This window comes from Oxyura jamaicensis, chromosome 18 (genome assembly GCF_011077185.1).
Source record: "Oxyura jamaicensis isolate SHBP4307 breed ruddy duck chromosome 18, BPBGC_Ojam_1.0, whole genome shotgun sequence".
Classification (NCBI taxonomy): domain Eukaryota; kingdom Metazoa; phylum Chordata; class Aves; order Anseriformes; family Anatidae; genus Oxyura; species Oxyura jamaicensis.
Window position 1 is genome coordinate 6,165,713 of NC_048910.1, and position 22,732 is coordinate 6,188,444.

At 54.1% G+C, this 22,732-nt stretch overlaps 1 protein-coding gene across 2 annotated transcripts in view; it reads right to left on the reverse strand.

The window, feature by feature from the left end:
* Positions 1-22,732, reverse strand: part of TMEM104 (transmembrane protein 104) — a 38,785-nt gene that overhangs the window by 1,540 nt on the left and 14,513 nt on the right. For both annotated transcript variants that reach the window (XM_035342349.1, XM_035342350.1), the window contains exon 8: positions 10,641-10,734. In XM_035342349.1, coding sequence (XP_035198240.1) covers positions 10,641-10,734 — 94 coding nt within the window. The remainder of the gene's footprint in view (positions 1-10,640; positions 10,735-22,732) is intronic.

The following is a 22,732-nucleotide window of genomic DNA, read 5'->3' on the forward strand; positions in this document are numbered from 1 at the left end:
AATCCCAGGGCGGAAGAGCCAGGCTGGAAGGGTCTAAAACAGCACCGAAAGGCTGCTATTAAAATTCATCACTTCTCGGCACGAAGTCTGCTCGTCTACCCTTCACTCGTGTCAGGGAAAAGCCTAACGGTGTTGCGCAAAGCTTATCACAAAAAGCTACGTGCCACGGACAAAATGGGCCGAGGCGGTTGGGCTAATGCCCTTATTTACCCTGCTGCTGGGAACGCGAGCCAGCAGCGGTTATTGCTAGACCATTATTCCTAGCACGGCACATAAAACCAGCAGAAGACTAATTCTGGCATCGGGGAAATCACATCAGCCTGGGAAGGGTGATCATCGGTTGAAAAGGAGCAGGGCAAAAACCTGGCTGGCAGGGCGGCGAGCAGCCAGATTTACAGCCCGCTGCTGGCGCTGGGTGCGTGGCTCGCGCGGAGCCGTCTCCTGCGCTGGGGGAAGGCCTCAGAGCCCAGCCATGAATTATCAGGTAATGAGAGAAATAACAAACCGCTGACACCGGTATTATGCATGGCTTTCAGTGCCATAAATAAAAGCAGAAGAATTAAACGGAGCAGCAGGCGGTTGTGCGGCCATAGGAGGCAGGCCAGCGGCACCGCGTGCAGGGTGACAAGGACACGTGCTCCGTGCCCAGGACCAGTCTGCCTGATGTGGGCAGCTGAGGCAGCCACGCTTGCCAGGGACGGGGCTAGAAGCGAGTTACAGACCAGCTGGCGATCGCCGCCTCCGTCCCCAGCGAGAGCGGGTTCGCCGCAAGCTGGCATCGCCTCCCCTCGCGCACCCCCAGCACCCCCAAACCTCGCTGCCTCCTCTCACAGCAGTTCCCCTCCATCTTCCCACAGCAGCCTCGTGCTAGGCACTTACCAACCTCGCCGGTTCATCTCTCACTGCCCCAGGAACCTCTCACTTCCAGCCGTTTCCCGGTGGCGGGACAAGCCTCACAGCTCTCCACAAACACCGGGCTGGGGGACGACAGCCGATCCACTCCTTCGGAGCTCCGGGAGAGCGAGGAGTGCTAAGCGCCATTTACACCCCCACCAGCAGGCACAGGGGGCTGCAGGGAGCAGCAGTTCACTGCTCGGGGTGCCCGCAATTCCCCTCGCCTTCCCTCAAGCCAGCGAGCAAGGCACGCCGTGGACACAGAGACGGTGATGGTGGCTTCCCCCGCTCCCCATCGCCCTCACAAGAGGGGATGCACGGCAGGCACATCAGCCAGAGCAAGGCAGCCTTAAGAAACGTGCCAGGTGATGTGACGCAGGCTACGAGGGAGGAAAGGTGCCCTGAGAACGAGGCAAAGCAGGCCGGGCAGCCCTGGATGTAGGCTGATAGTTTTCTCTCCCACCTGGGAGAAGCGGTCGGCCTCTGAAGCCCAGGCCCGCGTCTGGTGGAGATGGAGCTGAACGAGTCTCGCGCCCCTTCCCCTGCTCACGAGGCTGCAAACACCCGCCTGCTCACCGAGCCGTGCCCTATTTCAGCTCCCACCGCCGCCCAAACCCCGCGTCACACACAGCACCAGGCAGGATCGGTGCAGGGAAGGCTCCGGGCTCGCAGCCGGGCCTCAGAGCTCCCCCTCAAGGCTCCCTCTCTTTGGTTTTATTTCCTTACAGACTTCTTTCAGAGATTAAACCTACTAGAAAGGACAGTTATGAGGAGCGATAGACCAGTAAGATCCAAGCCAGCGCTGTTTTCAGCGAGGCAAGCTGTGCTGCCCCTGCCCACTGCTGCTGTGCAGATGCCCTGCCCCGAGGGAGGTGGTGCTGGGTGGACTGGAGGGGTCCCCAGTCCGATTCCAGCCCCAGGCTGACAGCAGCCCTGCCCTGGTGGCTCTGTTCTCGCTGCCTGGAACCGGAGAGTTAAACCGCTTGCACACTGGATTTATCTGCCTGTCCCTGGGAGGAGGCAAGCCCAAAATGAAAGTCTGAAGCCTCGTTACGCCAGATGATAAATCAGGATGAGAAGAAGCTGACGGGCTCTGACTGACAGGCAGCTCTGAGCGGACAGAAGGCAGCACAGGACCCCGCGGGCACACACAAAGCTCCCTCTCACGTCCTCCTCTACACGGGACAGCGAGCTGAAGGCAGTCACACAACATTTCGAGTTACCTGCAGGTGCCACATCTACTGTCCAGCAGCTGCTTCGCCAGAAAGAACCCTTGCTAAGTCAGACCCGGGGTCATCAAAGAGCCTCGGTCTGTTCTGTGCACAGAACGGAGCAGATGAGCAACACGTCGCAGGGATGAAAGCCCTTCAGGCACCGCGGCCACCGGCACCCAGGGCCACAAAGCAGGGCAGACAACGCTGCTACGGACTGCTAGGAGGTTACACCAAAGCTTTGTTTTCTTTGTTTTAAGCCACTTTTTGTAGGGTCCTTACAAAGCAATTGAGGGCTTTGCCTGCCCTGATTTACAAAGCGTCAGACCCGCTCCAAGCCCACGCACCGCGGAGAAGCGTTGCAGTCAGCCAGGCTCCGAGGACACTGCTCGTCTCATCTGCCCTCCCCTGGAGCTTGGAGCAGCCTTTATCTGAAGGATGAAAATGAGACCGCGTGGGGGAAAAAAGGGGAACACAGCACAAAAGCTGTGATGCATCTCATCGCCACTGTCCAGCCGCGTCCCCTGCAGACCCCCGCTCTTGCTCTCTGAGGAGGAGATGCTGCCTCTTCCTCTGCGACAGAGCAGCCCTTGCAGACTGCTACCGCCACCTGTCCTGCTTGACTCAGGAGATGATTCAGAGACAGGGCAGCTCTGCTACGGTTCTCGCAGGTGGAGGAATGAATATGAATGAGAACACATCCAAATACCAGCACGCAGGGAAAATATGGGAGCCTGGGGATATTAAAAATACAGTTTTGTGAGCTTTGACGGAAGAGTAACAGAGCTGCACAGAGAAGCAGTGAAGGTAATCTGGCCATTCCAAGTTTATGGATCGTTTTGCAGAGTCAGAACAAACAGCTTTGCAAATGCTAAGTGCTGTCTCATAGATGAGCTTCGTCTCTCTGCAGAAAGGCTACTGCAAGATCAAAACCCTCCAAGAATAAAACATTTCCCACCCCGGCAGGTTCCCACCACGGCAGGTTCCCGAAGAACTGCTGCTCAAGATGAGTTTCTGGCTTAGCTTTCCTGCACCCCTGGCAAAACCCAGCGCTCTGGAGATGTTTCACCTGGCTTCCGTCTCCATTAGCACGCAGGAAATAATGGTGGAGGTGCTGACCTGAGCCATGCTGGGAAACATGGAAGAGACACGTGCTCTCACGTAATTCAGGAGGCAGCTTGGTAAGGTAGAAGCAAGCTCAGAAGTGAGGTTCTGCAAAACTTAGGATCCTCTGGGATCATGTTCCTTACGCTTATAGCCAGAAAGGCAGAGACAGAAAAACAACCCTGCACACACGTTTGCTTGAGCCACATCCTCTCCAGCGCTGTCTCCAGTCTAAATCCTCCACCAGGAAGGCCCAGCACGACCACTGGCCCTAGAGAGAGGCAGCGCCACGCAGCCCCCCCAGCCTGGCTGCTCCCCTGCCCCGGCAGGGCCGTTGGTTGGAGCGGGCGCTGCGATGCGCTCCTGACACATCTGCGGCAGGGCCATCCGTCACCGCTGCCTGTCGGTGTGACAGGGCTTTTTTTTTCTTGTCGGAGCGGAGAATCAATATGCCAGGAAATAATGATAATGAATCGCCCTTTCACAACGCACGCCACTTGCCTCCCTTTTCATGCATCAGCTGGCATGATGGATTCCGAGAGGAGGACATCCTCCCGAGCTTCCACTGCCCCTTCTTCCTTCCCTTGAATCCTTTCAAAGAGAGGCTCACTCCTCATCTTAGCCTTGGCCGTGAACCATCATCAGGCTGAAACACAGGAGACCTCTTGAAGAGGACGGCATCAAACAGACCTCGTTTAGTTTACCATCAGGCAGCTTTCAGGAGAGAAGGCACAAAAGCAAGAGCGCCAGTCCCACACATACCAAACGGCGCGGCCTCACGTCAAGATATTTGCACCTTCCACATCCCGAGCTAAGACCTGTGCTGCCCACCCTGCAACCCGTGTCTCTCCACGATAGCTCCCCACCTCAGTGCCAGCATTTCAAGTATTCAGGTACAGCCGGAGTTCACCACGCTGGCGGAACAGGGGATCTGAAATTAGGATGCTGGTGCTTAAAAGTCAGTTACCCCATTTCTCCTGCAGCAGCTGTATCCTGTCACTTGCTAATGACCTGCAGCTCTTTGAAAAAAACCTGGAGCACCAGCTGATAAATTCCTGCAGCCTTCAGAGGAGGCTTCTACACGAAATGATGGTGAAGAGGTAATAGGGAAAGCAGATTTGCTCCCTCCGATGTGCGAGCTGGAGTAGTTAAGGATCAGACTTGGCATCGACTGAGCCTAAAACAGTCTCTGGGAAGATGAAGGATTTATGAGAGCAGAGACTGGGGGGAAGCACGATGGATCTCTTCGTTGCAGACAGCAGCTCTCCTGGGAGAAATGTCAGAAGGAGAAAAGAATGGAAATGGGAGGGAAATGCCTTTCCAGAAGAAAGGTATGAGTAAAGTTGTGGGACATCAGTGTGGCGCCTTCCTCTAATGGGCAGCAGGGACCTGCAGGGATTTCACCTCCCTGCTGCAAAGCCTGAAGCACGGTGCACATGGCAAGGGACGGCTGCTCATACAGGAAGGGACACATAGCCACGTGTGGGATGTGTTAAGAGCCCAGGAGCGTGATGCAGCTTGCCCAAAAGGCAAGAAAAAAGGCGGTCTGAGAAGTGGAAGCAGTGGCTCCCCGGCACCTCCGCCCTGCCACAGCACCAGGCTGTGCCAGCTCCTGCTGCAACCACCTCGGGCACTGCTGCTGCCCCGGCCTTGGGCCAGGAAGAACTCCTTTTGTTAAGAAAAGCTTTAGCCATCACCTTGCTGCTCCTCTTTGCCATCCGGGGTAGCGTTTGCTAGGCTCTAAGGTTAACAGGCAGCCCCCCCTGGGACCAGCACCTGCTGGGAGCCCCACGGAGCCCCCCCTCTGCCCGCAGCAGCCCAGCTCCAGACACCTGCACGCCAGCAGCCGTGCACAGGGAGAAAAACTGCTCTGCACTCCGGCGTTTATCACGGATGCTTTACCTCGACATATGGGAAGGGAAGAGCAGCCAAGGCGTTTGTTTGCTTCTGGTGGAAAATTACCCGCGTTGTTTATTGTCCTCTCTCCTCTGGTCACCTCTGGCAGCAGCACCATAAAGCCTCGGAATTTGGGATTGTTCTGAGTGCTGCTCCTGGCTTGGCCTTACTGCTAGCTTTGGCAGTCACCTCTCCCCGTGTGACAAATTGCTTTTTATCAGAAAGGAGAATCACACACTTGGGCGTCACCATGAACCCGAGTTAGGGTTTGGTGTGCTTTGGAAGGCACTGGGTGCACAGCACCCGTGTCCCACGAACTCCAGGTACTCCACAGCCTCAGCCACACGCTCCCCATCTTGCCTTGAGCCTCATCCAGCAAAGTTTGTATCCTCTCGTCCCAGCAGCACATCCTTTCACCTGCTGAACAGCACGAAGCAGCTGTGTGTGCCACACGCCCACCCTGAAATCACCTGGACCCTCACAGCACGGGGACGTCGCTCTGAATGTGTCCTGCAGCTCCCCTTCTCCAGCTCTCAGACCCATCGGTTTGCCTCCTGCTGCCTGGATGAAGTGCTCTTTTCAGGAACGTCAGCTCCTCAGGCAGGATCTCAGCAGTCCCGTCCAGCACCGCACGTCACTCTCCATCTGCATCTAAAGCCAACACGGCTCCTGCACTTACATCAGCACCGCTTTGCCCCGCTGCCCCCCACAAATACCACTGAAATGAGCTCCTCAAGCGACAACTCCGAGAGCGAGCATGACAGAAGCAGTGCCTTTTAGCTACCTCTTCATAAATATATTCACTTCTTAGTGAATTATTTACCCTGGGCTCTGGCAGCAGCTTCCTCTGCTCCAAAAAGGATGCAAGAACACGAAGTAACTTCGGTGAAGAAGCTTGTCCGAATCCCTAAAACAACCGAACACGCCACAGCGTCCTGCTTTACAGTAACCCCCTCTTCCTTGGGGCTCCCACACGCCCTGCTCTGGGAAAGGGGCAGAGATAAATGCTCCCTCCTCTGCCTGTGGCAGAAAGCTGGTTTGATGCAGAGGCCACTTTGAGGACTGCAGACCCGGGCAGCAATCTCTCCGCAGGAGAATGCGACCGCAGGACTTCAAATAATCATCTGCCACCCCTCCTGCATCAGCCCCCGTGATAATTCTCACATTCCTTGCTACAGCTGACGGGACGGAGTGACCCCGGCTCTGTGCAGAACCAACCTGGGCACGGCCAGCTCAGCCTGCCGAGGATGGCGGCAGCAGCGCCGCTGAAGGCTGCGGTCCTGTAAAGCACGGGACTCCGGTGGGGAAAGAGCTATCAAAAATGAACAGACGGGGGGGAGTCAGCCTCAGCAGCACGCCTTCGCAGAGCCCTTTCCTGGTTTCTTCCCTAAAAGCCTTCAACCAAGCACCTTGGAAAGGAATGGAGGGAGTGGGGGAATATTTAATACACACCTGCTGGCTATTCTTGTCCTTTTTCTCTCCACCATACTGGCCACGGGAAAGATTTAATTTCTGGGCCTATAATCGCGAGATCGTTACTTGGGCAGGGCTGGGAGCAATCTGTCTCTAGGGCTGCGGTTACGGGAATGGACGTGGCGCGATCCAAGTGTGCTCCAGCAGAGAGACGTGAGCCTGCAGCAAGCAAACCCCGCAGTTTATTCCTCTCTAAGAGGGCTCTTTATTAAAACACAATACTTTCTGCTAACCACGATACGGCACCGAGAGCAGTACATTAAGCCAACGTCCCACGTGGGAGCTGGCTGGGAATATTTGCCACAGACAACTCAGTAACAGCAGCAATAATCACGCCACCGATAACTTGGAAGCCAACAGTCCCCACCTACAGCGCCAGGCATCTCAGGCTGTAACAGGCTGCAATTAATCGGGTTAGCTGCTTAATACACAATAGCCCAGTGTTTGCTGCTGAGCTCCGCCGAGCCCTGTCCCCTTTTGTTATCTGTCTTAATCCACATCCTTTCCCATGACGCTGCGAGACAGTTACTGTCCAGTAATAAAGAGGCAGGGCCGGGCCCCTCTGCTTCCAGAAGTGCATCGGACTTGGCTGGGTCACTGTCTCCACCACAAATATCAACCCTTTAGACAAAAAGAGCCTCAAGTCCAAACAGCAAAGCTGAAGATATCTGCAGCCTGAGCTTACTGATGGTTTAGCCTTCTGCAGGCACACCCCTGCGCCAAGAATCCTGTACAGGACCACCGCCGACGTGCTTATGGGGTCACCCAGTCCTAACCCAGTCAGGAACTGGGTGAGCCAACGAGGTTTTAGCCCCAAATCAAATCCAGGCTTCACCTCAAGCACCTTTACCAGGATTTAAAGCGAGCGATTTTTCCTGACCAGCCCTTTCTGAGCAGAGCACAGCCGATGGGCCGAGCTGCTTGTGCTCTGACCACTGAGGTCTCCCCAGGCAGTTCGGGCAGGAGCGGGCTGACAAAGCGGGGCGAGCAGCTCTTACCACTGGAGAAGGGACCATTTACACACCAGCCAAATCCAGGACAAGCCAGATCTTTCAGCATGGGTAAGACCAGCAATTCGAGCACCAAGCTCAGTTTTACCAGGGGCACTCACCCTGCAGGGAGCAGTCGGCTTTGCAGCCAGGTGTGTGAGCTGTTACTCCAGGAGGCTGCCAACAGCTCCACGCCTCTGGAAGCCCGCTCCCTGCCCCAGGCCACCTGGAGCTGCAGATCCACCCTCGGTGCTCCTATCGGTCCTGTGCCAGCCTTGTTTCCAGACGAGCTCTGTGTTCGACAAGCTCAGATAGCAGGAGGCCATCTGCCTGGGCTCCCCAGTGGTACAGCCCTTGGGCGTGCACGCTCCTCCTTCTGCATTCTCCTTTAGGGGGCTGCGGGGGTGCCTGTCCTGGCTGGTCCCTTACCTGGGATGAGAAACGCCTCCAGACATAGGGATCACCCCTGCTGCACCTCCACATTGTTCAGACCAACCCAGTTTTTCCTCCCAGTTCAGGTCCCAGCGTTTAAGACACGATTTTTCAGGGTTTTTTCCTGTCCACGAGGTGTGGACAGAGACGGCTGCAGGCTTTGTTAGCGGACGTGCCGCCTGCGACGAGCACGAGGCTCTGCGAGGAGCCCGGTGACATCTGATTATCGCTTAGATCAGGGGAGAGAAGGGAAGCGACTTGCAAAGGCAGCGCTGCCGCCGTCACAGCCACCGGCAGCAGTGACCTTCACACGCAGCGAGCTCTGCCCGCTGCCAGGAGCCAGCCTCAGCCGCTGCCAGCTCCGCCGCGGTGCACCTGGGGCGGTGCAGCCGACCGGCCGGCAGTGCTGCTCTGAAATCCGAGGGCTTTTCACGGGGCTGGGGAAAAGGGTGCACGGCGGGTCTCGTGGTAAGCAGGTTGCAGAGCCTTACTGGCCTCCCGGCTCTAACGGGCTTGGTTTAAAAAACCCTAATGCAGAGCATGGGTCGGCTTCCCATCTGTAGGAGCCCACGGACTCGGGTAAGCCGGGCAAGCCCCTGCCCCCGGGGAAGTTTGCACCCAGCAGAACAAACAGCGAGGCTGGCAGCTCCAGCACTCAGCTCTGCTGCTGATCTAAGACGGAAGAGCTACTTAAAAGTGCCACGTGGCTAAAAACAACCAAAGGAAGTCAAAGAAAAGGCAGACACCAGGACAGGAGGCCCCATCTGGCCACTGGCATTCAGGCAGGACAAGTTCAAGTGACCACAAGCCACCAAACAACTGCTTTTTTTTGGATCTAAGCTCGCTAAGCACCAACAGAAAGCCACGTTTAACTCAACGCCCTGCTTTTGGAGAAGGACAGCAGGTGACGTGAGGACATGGGAGAAGCCAGCTTGATAAATCTGAACAGTATGGGATCCATCCTTATCCCAGAACCTGCAGCAAGAGCTTTTCTGTTCCCTGCATCACATGGCTGCTTGATAAATCGTCCTTCCTAACAAGTCCATCCCTCATTGCACGCATACGGAATCTGTTGCTCTAAGTAGGCACCGAGGTGCTGTCAGGGTCATTAAATATCATTATCTGGGGCAGCTGTTCTCCAGCAGGCTGACGCAGGAATCCATCAGGCTAAAGCACGAGTTTCCCCTACACCTCTCCAACCACTGCCTTCATCCCTCTCCATCAAGTGAGGGAAGAGGTAGCTCTGTCTTTACGCCGGGGCTCAGCGCTCACCGAACTGGAGGCTGCTGGCTGCAGGGAAAGCAATGGCAGGCCGGGCAGGCTGTCACAGGGACAGGGTGAGTGAGGTCTGACTGATGTCTTTACTGGGAAAGAGGAGGCTGAGTCATTGGAAGCAGGCCAGTGAGCTGAGGAGATTACACTATTTAAAAAAAAATATATAGAAAACCTCCCTTTAATACCCCCTTAACGAGATAACCTCTCTCTGAAGGAGATGGGGGGGCTTTCAAACCTTTCATGTGCTCAGACAACAAAGGGGAAAAATGGGAATTCAGGATTTTCACACCACCTGAGGTCAGCATTCGTTAACTGAGCTGCTCGGCATCTGAGACTTGAGGGCTTCAGATCCAACCTCATTTTCCTGGCTGATGGCTGCTTAACCCCATCTCAGGTGCCCTCTGGAACAGAGGCTCTCGGTTCCCCTGGAGGTGGCTGGCAGTCGGTGCCAACAGGATCCTTTGAACTCCTGGAGGAGGGATATTATCTCCAAGTGAAGTCAGGTCAAACGTGTGTGTGGTGGGAAATAGTCTGAGAATCATCTTTTCATCCTATTCTAGGTCAGCGATAGGTATAAGCAAAGAATTCCGTGTTCAAATGGTCTGGGCCCACAAACAAGGAGATTTTTAACCTGCCAAAATGCCACTAGTGCTATAAAACTGCTAGCCCTGAATAGCAGTCACTGTGTAGGTTACACAAACCAAGACAAGTTTCAGTATAAGCCTCCGTAACACTCCCACCTCTCAGCCTGAAGTGCACGTACACACACAAGCCAGATGCGAGGCAGCTGCATCTTTGGATGACACCAGCGCTGCAATCACTGATGGCTCATTTCCCTTAAGAGAAATAACTGTCCTTCCAGAAAAGCTTCGCAGTAAGATTCTGGGAGAGCTCATGCCTCGCAAAGGCAACGTGTGTTGGTTTAGGGGTTTTCAGTGAGTACATCTATGCTAAATCAAGACTCAGGGAAAAAATGCAAACGTGGTAAAAGGACAAACTCTTAATCAAGTGCCATTTGTTCTCAGACCAAAACAAGAGTCGTTCAAAATCTGGTGAACAACAACTGGTGGTCACCATACTCGGCCCAGACTCTTCCACATCCCTTCTACCTCTCATATAAACCAAACTAAAATTTAAATCTACCAGATTGTGTCTGACTGGGAATATTTTGTTTCAGTCAGAAGTTTCATCCTAGAACAACGTTCCTTTCCTTCACCACGGATAGCAGGCCTGGCCAGTCCTCCTCACAGAAGCTGTTTTTACAAGCACTTACTTCCAAACGAGAACATCCTGCCAAAAAAGATGCATCGGTGGCATGACTCAGGTTCCATCTATGGCGAAGAGGTGGGGGCTTGCCAGGACTCACCTATCCATCTCATCAGAGACGTCATGATTTGAAGATACTTGGTCTTCTGCACGTTGAAGAAGGTAAAAGGACCCAGGAGTAGAGTGAACGCTGCCTGGAAGCGCAACAGAAACACACAGGTTAGAAAACAAGTTCTGCTAGGAAGACAAATTCATCAGTAAAGCAAAGCTTGCCTTGCACGTTCACCTCCAGACATGTCTGTCAGAGCCTTCTTTGTTGCTTAATTTCACAGCTAGGTTGGCTGAGACACCGGGGGTCAAAGCAAGCTGCTTGGTATCAGAACTTGCCTTGGGCAGAAGCAGAGCACAGGATCCTCTTGGCTCTCAGCCACTCGCTATCACTGCTACAGCCTGTCTTTACTGACACGTTTCAGTACAGGCTCTCCCAGCAGCTTTATGAAACATTAAACACTAAGCAGCAGCCTCTTTGTCCAGGTACGTGCTCGGTTTGGGCCCGGACAGCAATAGCTGGGAGCAGTCTGCTCACGTTAACATCGCTGGCTAGTCTGAGGGGTCTGAGGCTGAACAGTGATGGAACCGGGTCTGCCCAGCACGTTTTCTGCCCAGCACGTTTTCTCCCACACCAAGTTGCACGTTTTAGAGCAGGAAGCTTACAGCTTAACAGTTACGCTGCTGACTGGACGCTGGTCTCCTCACTGCCCTCTCAGATGTATATCGAGACCAGTGGGTCTCGGCCGCCCAGCCCAGGAACACCCGGCTGTTGCTCCTCTTCCAGCAGGGTTACAAAAACATACCCAGCAGAACTGAAGGTGTTAAGACCGCTGTTTCCTACATGTTTCCTCTAGCTCTCTCCTGCAGCACAACACAAAGCCGCCGTCAGCCCACGCCCGGAGCAGCAGCACCACCGCATCTGGCTGGGGCACAGGGCAGCACTCAGAGCACCGCCTCGTCCAGGCGGAGAAAAGGAATCGCTGCAGGAAGACAGCAGACCTCGATGGAGGTCTGAACGTGAACTGGGAGAAGCTGCTTGTGCCAGGGATGCAAAACAAGTGCCACAGAAGAGGTTTGCCTGCAGTCCACGGGGCAGCACAGGCTCTCAGCTGCCAGTGGTGGGCTAGCGATGCACCTGCAGGTCCGCGAGCAGTACGAAAGGCTAGGAGGCTGCAGAGCACGCCGTGAGGATTTGTTCAGAATCCCAAAAGGATTTGAAAGACAAATACTCAGCATTAATATTTACACATTGCTCTTTTCCATGACTTCTTACAGCAGTTCCCAAGAAAAGGTGTCACCAGAAGGGACAAACTGAGACTCAAAAGGGCAGGCGGTGGAGCCTCCAGGTCTCTGCTGACCCCAGAGCCAGTGACAGAGCAGGAGCCAAGCTATTTTGAGACAAGTACAACGCCAAGAAACCTTTTTTGAGACTGTTTCAGAATATCTGCAAGGCAAATTGGAAGTGCCTCATGCTGCAAGTATTCTCAGACGACCAAAGTAAATCCAGGAAGGGGACCAGAGGAGAGAACCCTTGGGTTTCACACACTGCTCGGTCAAGACATTACGACCTTGGGGCCACCGTTTATGCTAGATCTTGTTTTTTCTGCTTGCCAAAAAAAAAAAAGAAAAAAAAAAGAGACAAAGCATACAGAGAATTCAGATTTGCAAAACAATTCAGGAGCCTTGGAGGAAGTGCTGAAATCACACAGAGAATACAGCATCGTAGGCATAACTGACAAGACTAAGAGCTCAAACAGCCTTAACTATTAAGACACTTCCAGTTCTAACTGGCTGATTTACTTCTGCATTAGAAGTCCTTTTTTCTCTTCCCCCTCTTGTTCCTTTCCTCTGGTCACCTTAACTCCCCCTCCTGCCCTCACAGGCTGCCATTCAGTCCTAGGACAGGGCAAAGGACTAAAATTTTAGCCTAAAGAGAGTTGTAGGTCAAGGATCTAGAGAAAAATCTAGAGAAAAGGAGACACCAAGGCTATTACTGGAAATTACTCTGGAGTGTGTGACTGATTTGGCTCAGCCCCACCTCCCAAAACACACCCTGCTCAGCACAGCCTCCCTTCAGGTCCCATTATTAGCTCCTGCATCAGGGAGAGCTGAAACAAAGGAGACAGAGGAAGGATGGTGCTAATTAAGGAACAGGTGTCCTCTGCAAATCGGGATGCAACGGAACCAACTGGCAGAACAGCACCTCACACTGTACCAAGGATTGACATGAGATCACTGAGCACTGAAACAGCTGGGGCTGAAACCTGGATTCCTCTAAATCACCAAAGAGCTGCTTTGGGGTGGATTTGGGGCTCTGCTGCCGAAGAGCACAACAAGCAGTGTCACTTGCTGGAAGGACCTGGGTCTCCCGTACGTTCCTCACAAAGCACAAGGAACTCTTCTGGATTTTATACTCAGTTTTCTGCGGGTAGTCTCCAGTGCTTAAGGCTTCTTACGCATCTCAATCCATCGAGCAACTCTTTCAACTCCCTGCAGGCTTTACTGAAGTCATGGTGCGGGGAAGGGGAGCAGGGAGGAAAGATCCAAGGCGTTGTGGCTGAGCAGTGGGGATCCCCTCCTTTAAGGCAAGCAGCGTCTTCTGTGCTTAACAAGATCCTGGAACTGGTCCCGAGGAACCAAGTGAGAAATGAATTTGAGTGCAATAGAAATATATTACCTCTTCCACTCGATGCCTATTAGGGAACCGAGATGGGTATCCACGGATCGATACGAACGACGCTCAGGCCTGGAAGGAGATGAGGCGGTGCTGCTCCGCAGAGATTTGTGCCAGCTGCTTTGAGGGAAGGAAGTCACAGCACACACTGAACAGCTTGGGGGGAGGTGGGCAGGGCAGGAGAGGACATTGAACCACGAGATTAACATCCCTTCAGGGTGAAACAGCGTACAGCTCCGCAGGATGCAGCACAGGTCAGGGAAGAGGGCCAGTTCCTCACTGCTAGCCAGGACATGAGGGGCGAGGGCTCAGTCCCTAGATTAGACCCAATCCCCTCAAACCTCAGAGCCCACAGCCGGGAAGGCTGCTTAAAATCACCCCCCCCAAAATATGAGAGGAGACCTCAGTGCTTAGAACGAGGACGCCTAACTTCTCAGCCTCCCTGTGCCAGACACCTCGATGTTCCTCCTACCCACGGAGCTAATTAGTTTCATAACCCTCCCCGAGGAGAACGCCAGCCCAAAGCAGACACACCTCAGACACGCACCGAACCTTCCACCTGATGTTTTCTAAGCTCAAGCTTTCCCCAGAGGGATATAATTTACGGAGTGCTTCATTACGTGTGCAGTTCAAACAGCCTGAAACCTCCACAGAAAACTGAAGTTGGCCCCGCCACAAGTCGAGCTCTTGCAGATTAAAGAGCTCTCCCAAGCTCTCCAGTTCACCTCTTGAGCTCGCTCAGACAGCTAAGAGCTGATAATTCTCTTCCTGAACTTCAGCAAATTAACCCGAGGCAGAACGAGCACAGTCTACATTGATTAAAGATTTCTCTTCTAGCAAGAAGAATCTTCCCTGGTAGGAACCATCAGGTGTACGAGGATGATTCATTTCCAGCTTAAACAGGCGAAAGGAATCCTCCCCTCAGCTGAGGAGCACCAGATCTATCAAACACTGCTTACATGCAGAGGATGGCAGAGAGAAGCCTTCCTGCTGCGCTTTTACACAGTAAACTGGCTGCAAAGAGCAGCGCCCTGATCCCTGCCCACCCTCCTCCACCGAATGGGGAGAGCCAGGCAAGTGGCAGCACAATGCCACAGCTGCACGAGCGCTGACTTCTCCTTACGCTGGCGGACAGCGTGGAGACCCAGCACGTTACAAGTCAAACCCCAGCTTTTCTCGCTTTTACTGGCGTTTTCTGGCAGAAAATAGAAACGCAGAGCAGAACGAAGAGCAGCTTGTCACCGCGTTACACCCTGCCCTACAGCCTAGCGGGACCTTGAGCAGCAGAGGTGCCCTAGGAGGGTTTGCAGACCCGCTCCTGCCACGCCAGGAGCACGCCGAGGGCTGGGAGCTGCTCTTCACCCACATTTCAGCTGCTGTCACCTTCCAGCCTCTGTACCTGTCAGCTCTTTGCATTCCAGCACAAGCAGCAGGCTGGCACGCTTGTGGCTTCTTGCCACGGGGGAAGCCGGCTGGGGTGTACCATATTTTTATAAATATCTCTAGAAGCGTGCGTTATTAAAGCTCTTATGTTAAAACTTGATTACATAACCTTATTTATTGGCTTATCTTAAAAAAGCAAGAGTAAGATGAAGCGTTAATAGGACATCTGGCTGGTCAAATCAGCTTAGTCTCGGCCAAGAGGACCACCAAGGGAGCTCCGGGCCGCTCGGCGATGGCCAGCGAACACCAGCAGTCGTTCAGACTCCGCAAATCGCTTTGTGCCAGAGTCAGAGGGCTGCATTGACTGAACGGGTTCTGTATGGACCCGAAGGGTACGTACATCACTCCGAACAGCACAGGTCAATAGCCTGCCTCCGCTTCCCAGCGCGTGGCTTTCACACACAGCCAGCGCAGCTCAGGAAGCGCCATCAGCACCCCCAGCTTGGCTGATTCACACACGTTACGGTGTGACGGCCTGCGTACATTTGCAAGAGGACCACCTGAAAGCCGGCTTCCTTCACGACCGTCATCAGAAGTTGGTTGTTTTCAGACTCATCTCTAACAGCAGCATCTGCGCTCGGTGCCTGGAGCACTGCTTTTAAGAGAAGCAGCCAGCGTTTGTTGCTGATTCGGGACCTGGACACTTCCAGACAGGTTGGGTATTTGCCTGAGAAAAGTAACAAACGAAGACTAAATTGATCAAACAAAGCAAATGCTCCGAGAGCGGAGTAAAACGCTGGAGATCTTTTGGATAAATGCATTCGAGTGGCACGAGGCTATCACACCAACACGCAGCGAGCAACCTCAGCTATCAGGCCATCGGTTTTAACACAGAGATAAAGACGCGAGCTCGACTGAAGGAGCACCTCCTGGAGGAAGCTTGCTTTGATTCGGTGCTCAGACAAGGGAACTCCTCTCGAATACGGGAGGAGAAAGCCGGCATTTCACACGTGCTGTCGGGGCAGCAGCTCTGACACCCCCTCTGCTTCCACGAGACATCCCCGAGCTCAGAGCGACTTCGCCACCCAGGTGGGTGCTACAAGGGACAGACGGAAAATAAGCAAACCAGTCTGAGTGCAGAGAGCAGGCAAGATGTTACGAGAGCAAGGTTTTACGAGGGCCAGGGACCGGCCGCTCTCCGTGTCAGTTAACCACATTAGCTCCTCTCCTCTAGGCTATGCCAAAAAGGACATTTAGGGAAAAAAAACCACCGAAACACAAGGGATTTACCTGCACTGACACAGATTAGGGGGGGGTTTTATCCCTGGCTGGGAGCTTGAACCAGACTGCTGCTTACTGAAGACAATCTGTTTCGTATGGATTGGTGTTACTACTCACGTCCTCGGGGAATATTTTAGGGCTGACTTTGGACAAAAGCGTTCAATTTGCCATGCCTTCCCCACTCCCGTTTGTCACTTTGAAACGTTTGTCACTGAAATAAAGAAAGCAGAGCTTTGAAGCACTCGAGTTACAGCTTCGCCCACCAGCCTCCGGGAGCTGCTCTGCACCCCTTGCAGACTGCAGTGGCCACGATCCCCCCAGCAGCACCCCGGTCACTCACACCAGGGCTCTGATCCCCAGCTAAAACCCACCAAGGGGACAGGGTCTCAAGCAACGTGGCCCCTCTGCCATCTCTCCTCCCCTTTGCTCCCGTGACAGGGCCACGTTTCTCTTCGCATGAGCTCATATCTCCGGCTGAAGAGCCAGATGGCACAGCGCTGAGGGCTGCCGGCCAAGCGTTCGTTGGTATGGCTTTACCCCTTGCAGTGGGCAGAACAAATATAAACACAGGGAAAGGGTCTGACTGGTCAGGAAGGAGCTTTTTAGAGGGCTGAATAAATGAAAAGCTGAAGACGCACGGCCACTCGAGGCTGGAGGCAGGGCTGCAGCCGGGGCCGTGCCGATAGGCAGCAAGTTGTTGGCAGACAAGTGATTAGGGAGCTCTTAAAGTTGGTTGGGAACAGACTAAAAAAAAGATAACCCAGCAACACGAGACGGATTGCTGAAAAGCAAGAAGCCTCAAAAGCGAGAAGCAAGAGGGAGTTTAATCTCCAGATCCCCTGCGGAGTAATGAAGTCACGATGGAGGGAGGATGCAGGCACCAGACATCCCCCAAGTGGTATTTATTGCGTTTATTGCCGAGGAAAGAAGGCAGGTTACAGGCGAGCAGCAGGCACCTGCTGCCACAGCAGCTCCTGGGACACCTGGCAGCAGGTCACACAACTCACGTGGAGCACGCTGCTGGCGCCACGGAGCCCTCACCCACCTTTTTCCCTAGCATCCGACGGCAGGGAGCAGGTATCCCCTAGGATTAAGGGCTTCAGATGCTGCCCCAACAGCTTTTGGCATTGAAGCGAGGGGCATTTCACACCTAAAGCGCCCCTAAAGCTGGGCGCTGCCTCTCGTGGTCCCTGCAACAGCGCTCAGCACTTCCAGGCAGGAAGACCTTGTGCAGGACATGGAGAGAAGGGCCTGCACCCTCACAGCTACGTAGCTGAGCAGGTGATTTGCAAAAGCTGTAGTCCAGCACCAGCTGACACAGCTTGCATTTGCCCATCCAGAAAACAAGCATACGCATCGTGCTGTCATCACTGCAAGCCGTGATCTTGCTGGGCATCCAACTCCAAGGACCAAGCGGCAACCAAACTGCCCCCACAAGCAGGAGCAAGGCGCTACCGGAGGGTGCTGCCCTCCTCTCCCCACCCTGACCCAGGGCAGCAGCCTGTTTCCGAAGCCGGCCCCTCTTGGGAAACGCTCTGAACTTCCCACTTTGGAAAGAACGCCCTGGAAAACCAGATCTTCCTCCTCCTAAACTGAAAAAATATCAGCGAAGTGTTTTCCGAAAGTCATCCGGCACAAGGATTGCGGTCCCTGGCACACCTGGGAGTGCAGGATCACAGCCAGCCCCTGCTCTGGGGTAAACGCACTCCCACAATCATTTTTCACACCAAGAGAAAGATGGAGGCCAGCAGCAACCCCGAGGTGACCGGCATCTCATTTTTCATCGCTGGAGTATTTATGGCACCACCACTTGCAGCATCTTGTAATCACTTTAGCGCCTCCTTGACCCCTGGCTCCCCCTTACTCTGCATCTCCTAATTGCATCAGGACAAGCAGGAGGGAAGCAGCAAAGTGGATGGATGCAGGAGAGCCGCGCCGGTGGTTTGTGACACTTGGAAGGACGGCGGGGTGGCTGCAGAGCCCTCTGCGGTGCCCCTACCAGCTTGCTGCGACCTCCCACGGGCTACAAGACCGGGCCCTCTTCCTCCCCGACACCTGGGGTGGTTGCTGCCCTCCTCACTGTGCAATTTGTATTCTACAAGGAATTAATGAGGTCCTGCCAGTAAAGGGTGAGGACAATCGTGGTCCACAGGCACCGCCCCAGGTTCTTGCATATTCACAGAGCAAGGGAGACCTGTGTGCCACGAGGGCCCTGCAAACACAGCAAGCACAAAGTGCCTGGTTAGGAGGCACTCGGGTTCTGCAGGGACCGCTCCTGAAGGCTGCTCACCCCTTGTCTGCCACGACACAAACCTCCACCGCTTTTCCATCACCTTCCCTCTTGACTTTCCCCCCTGTGAATAGCTCATGTGAGATTTCAGTTTCAAATCATCCCTCAGCTGCCTAGAAGATGCAATTTCAGGGACAGCATCATCCCGTCAGGCAGGAGTTGCTGGAGGGGAAGGAAACGTCCCAGCCTTCAGCTATTTTGCAGCAGCACAAAAAGAAAGAAAAAAGCCACTTTGCCTGGGGCTAGCAGGGAGCCTGCTTGCTCCCAACCTCCGACTCTGCACAGCACACACCGAGCTGGCGCAACAGGCTTCGGAGATCAGCTCTGCCTGAGAGCATTACACTGACTTCAACTTACAAGATAAATCCCAGCTGCATGATTTGTATTTATAGTCCTGCTTACAGAAGCACGAGCCACGTGTGGGATTTGCTGATGTAGTCCAAAAATCCACATTTTTGGACACACACGTCAGTGATCTCACCCAGACGAAGCGCAATTTAGGAGGATGTTAAGAAGTTGCAGACTTATTTCGGAGCCTAAAGAGATGCCATTCTGTCCAGAGCTCTTCCCTCTGCAGCCTCCGGTGATGTTCAGAGGGGCCCAACCGCGCCGTTCTGCAGCCCTGGTACTTTCTGTCTGTATATGGAGGAATTAATGAAAATTTCAGGGGAAGAAAGGTCAGGAGTGCTGCCTTAACTTGATGAAAACGCTGATGAAGTCAGGCAGGCAGCAAGGTTGGAGCTGTGTTTAGAAACAAGCCTGGTGTTAAAGCCCTGAACAAAACACTGGAAAATACACCGTTGAGAAGAAGTCGTGCATTGAATCTCCCAGGGGAGCGCTTAGCTGACTTCCCAGGCCTCCTCCAACTCTGCTTTCTCCAACGCTGTCACCACTACTGCACAAAATAAGTCTTATTTTCACTATATAATAAGTGTTATTATATCGCACGGGGGAAATGCGTTTATAACTTATTTTCTGCAGAAGCATTCCAAACCCAACAGATCAATGAATCTCCCGGAACAGCCTCGCCCGGGAAGGAAAATTTAAACGGCCCTTTTTCAACCTTCCCGAGTCTTGCAGTGAGCTGCTGATCACCAAGAGATATCGGTTCTGACACCTGCCCCGTTTAGCAGAGCCTGGTCTCCAGTCCCCAGAGAACAGTGTCACTTCGGTGCCTTGCTGCCCGAAGCGAGCTTACTCCGAAGGACAGCTGCCCTTCAGAAGGAGGCGGCGTGGCCGGGGTGTGTCTGCTGGGCAGCAGGGGCTGTGCTTTGGGGAGCTCAAAACTGCGGGACACGCACAAAAGCGAACGTACCTAGAGCTGTTTCTTTGTTCGGAGGGCTTCCCAGCCCGTAAGCCCATCGGGCACTGTAGCGTGCAAGACACTCGTGTGCAGAAGGCAAGGCACACCGGGCACGCGGCTCCTCCTGCGGCGTGTCCGAGCTGTACGAAGGGAGCAGCCCAGCAACTTTCTCTTCCACGCAGCCCCTGCCAGGCAGCTGGAGGTGGGGAGAGGACTAGCCCCCGGTAGGCAGCCTCTGGGACAGCTCGGTGTCCAAGTGACAGCATAACTCAAGCTCCGTTTAAGAAAAAAAAAATGCTTCTCACCACGAAGCAAGCTGACGGCTCTGTGCAGAAGACACATTCCAGTCCCCTGCACTATCGATTTTCCCGTGAAAAAGAGACAAGCTAATCCTTCAAAGTTAGTTGCTTCAATCCACGCTCTTGCAGTTTCTTCCCTGTCGTACCAGCCCCAGCAGCAGGAGGCTTGCCTCCTGCCCAATATTTGTTTTATTCCAAATGCAATCAGTTACAGGGCGAGAAAAATATACATCACACACCAGCAGCTGAACAGCAGCTCGTGTCACCAGCACAAGTTTATGCTCCGCTTTCACAGCGCCACGCTCCCTCCCACCACTCCTGCCAGCCCAGGAAAGCCTCTCCCTCCCAAGGCCGGTTATTATCTGAAGTTCCCTTTGCGTTAGAAACACGAGGGATGTGGGAAACTCTCCGAAACGGCCACTTTGTCTGTCACAGGCGGATGATGAGTGAGCAATTGAGAGAATTTATTGACAAGCCCACAGAAGAAGAATGGACCGGGCTGAAGGAGACAGGATTTATGCCATATTAACAAGGCTGCGTGCCAATTTCAACCTTATTAGTTCCACAATAAAGCAGCTAAGAATTGCCATCCTGTCCCACACCCAGACACCATTTATTTTAAACGAACTTGGCTCCTGTCCTTCTTCAGCTACTTCAAAGCAAAGCAGCAACTTAATTGACCTCAGCTTTTGGAAGCAGACTAGATGGGAGGCATGAGAAGACTCCAATGAGCTCCTGAGACTGGGCTTTGAGCCAGCCCAAGCTGTAATTTTTGAGGCACCTGTAACAAACAGTGAGGGCTCTTGATATCTGGGCTTAATGCAGTATTAATTCCTCTCCTACCACAGCACCAGCTCGAAGCTGAGGTGCCCGTACCTGCAGGAGCGGCACAGCCCTGGGGTGCTTCGGAGGCTCTTCCCTGCGTTCAGGGCTTCCAGAGCTGGATTTATGCACAGCAGAAACAAATGTACAAACAGAAGTGTGACTGCCATTTCCGCATCTGTATCGTAATAAAAAAAATGTTAGAGTGTTTGTGGTAGGGAACATAACGCAAACAATCTGGCCAGGTCTTAGCACAGATAGCTTCTCACAAAGTGCAGGTGACACGCCAATAGTGCCCCAGTCCCGCTGCATCCTCGCCGTAAGCTCTGCTAGCCCAGACCACAACAATCCCACGGTTCAAGCCATTTATTTAAACAAGATGATGGCTTCGTACCAGCAGGGAAACTTCCAGCAGCCTTCCTTCCCTTCCCCCAGCTCACGGGGCAAACACCCCAAACCTGATTGATATGCTGTGAAATCCGCCCTCCTCTCTGCTCCAGACCCCTCACCTGCTGCCGAGGCAGCTCCCTTCACCACCACTGGCTCCCAAGGTCTCTAGACAGCGAGACCTGTAAGAATAAATATCCAGGAGGGAGCAGCTGTGACCCATTTATTGCCGGATGCTGCTGCAGGGCACAGCTGAGGAAGGCAGGACAGGAAAAGCACTTGCTGCAGAGGGAACATGTGGATCGAGCCCAGGTGTCCTTGAAGAAGTACTCCACTTGCAGCACGGCTCCAGCTCTGTTTCTCCAGCTCCCAACTGGCCGGGGACAGCTTAGAGCAAGCAGGGATGTTCAAATATTACCTATGAGGGGTCCCTCTCCTAATTGCTGGGACGTAAAAATTAAAGAAAAAAAAATAACAGAGGCCAAAGGGCGGTGCTGAGCTGGAGACGTGGAAAGAGAGGCTATGAGCCTCACGTGCACTAGGGTGGTTTTATAAAGAAATACCTGCTTAGACAATAAAATTCAGCGTAGCTTTGCACAGTGCAGGGGGACCGTGCACTGAGTGCAGTCAGGGAGGGGAGAACTGGAGCGCACACACCGGAGGCGCGGAGCAAGGAGCTCCAGCCTGCAGCCAGAGAGGGCCCAGGAAGGCAGCACCACGCCGAGGCAGACGGACCTACAGCCACACTTAGCAGTTCAGCCTTCGCGTTTGCTGATTAAGTTCTGCTGGCACTGAGCAATTGCCCGTGTCCTCAGGCTACCTCTCGTCCCCCCCACGCTGCCTCCCGCAGCCCGGCCCCGCTCTGATCAGAGCGTCAGGCTGGGGTGACATTGTGTGTCCCCCCCCCCCCCCCCCCTCCAAAGAGGGCCGGTAAGCGCCTGCGAGCCCGCTCATTTTATTCACTGCACAAGCACGTTTCCAACTGGCATAATCTCCATTAAACCATCTGCGCTCCCATCTTCGCTCGGCCCGCACCCGCTGGGCCGCCTGCGACACTGCAGCATCCGCGAGCCCGTCCCTTCCCCGGCAGCCCCAAAACCAGCAGAGGCTCAGACGGAGCAGATGCACCCGGTGGCTCCGACACGCTCCCGAGCCAGGCGACCGGGCTACCGTAGCAGTGCCTCTCCCCCCCAGAAGGCGTTCGGCTTCCCCTGAGAATTAAAGCCATCTCCTTTGCGTTTCGGATCAGACGCTCTGCACGGCCGCTGATCCCCAGGATTTAATGCCTTATTTATCTCAGGGTCTGCTTTCTAGAAACAGGGACTGCGGTGTCCCTTGTGCATCGGCGTAACACGGGAACAGAAAGACCAGAAGTGTTTTGAAGGGAGATCTGAAACCTAAAGGCACTGCCCCTTCCCTCAGCCTACACAGGACATCCAGCTGACCTTACAGAGGGCGTACTGCAGAGCCTGCTCTCGCTGAAGGCGGCACACCCAACTTATCCCTGTCCTCAGCACTGCCACCGGAACGGCCAGGGGACTCGGGACTCACTCGGGCTGTCGAGGGCATGTCAGCGCCGTGACCGATGTGCAGCACAGACAGGAAGCCATCGATCTGCTTGGGCTGTAATCAGCGCTCGCCTCCAACAAGGTCCCCGGGCCATCTAACGCAAGCCCTCCTCCCGGCCCATTCGCCCCGCGTG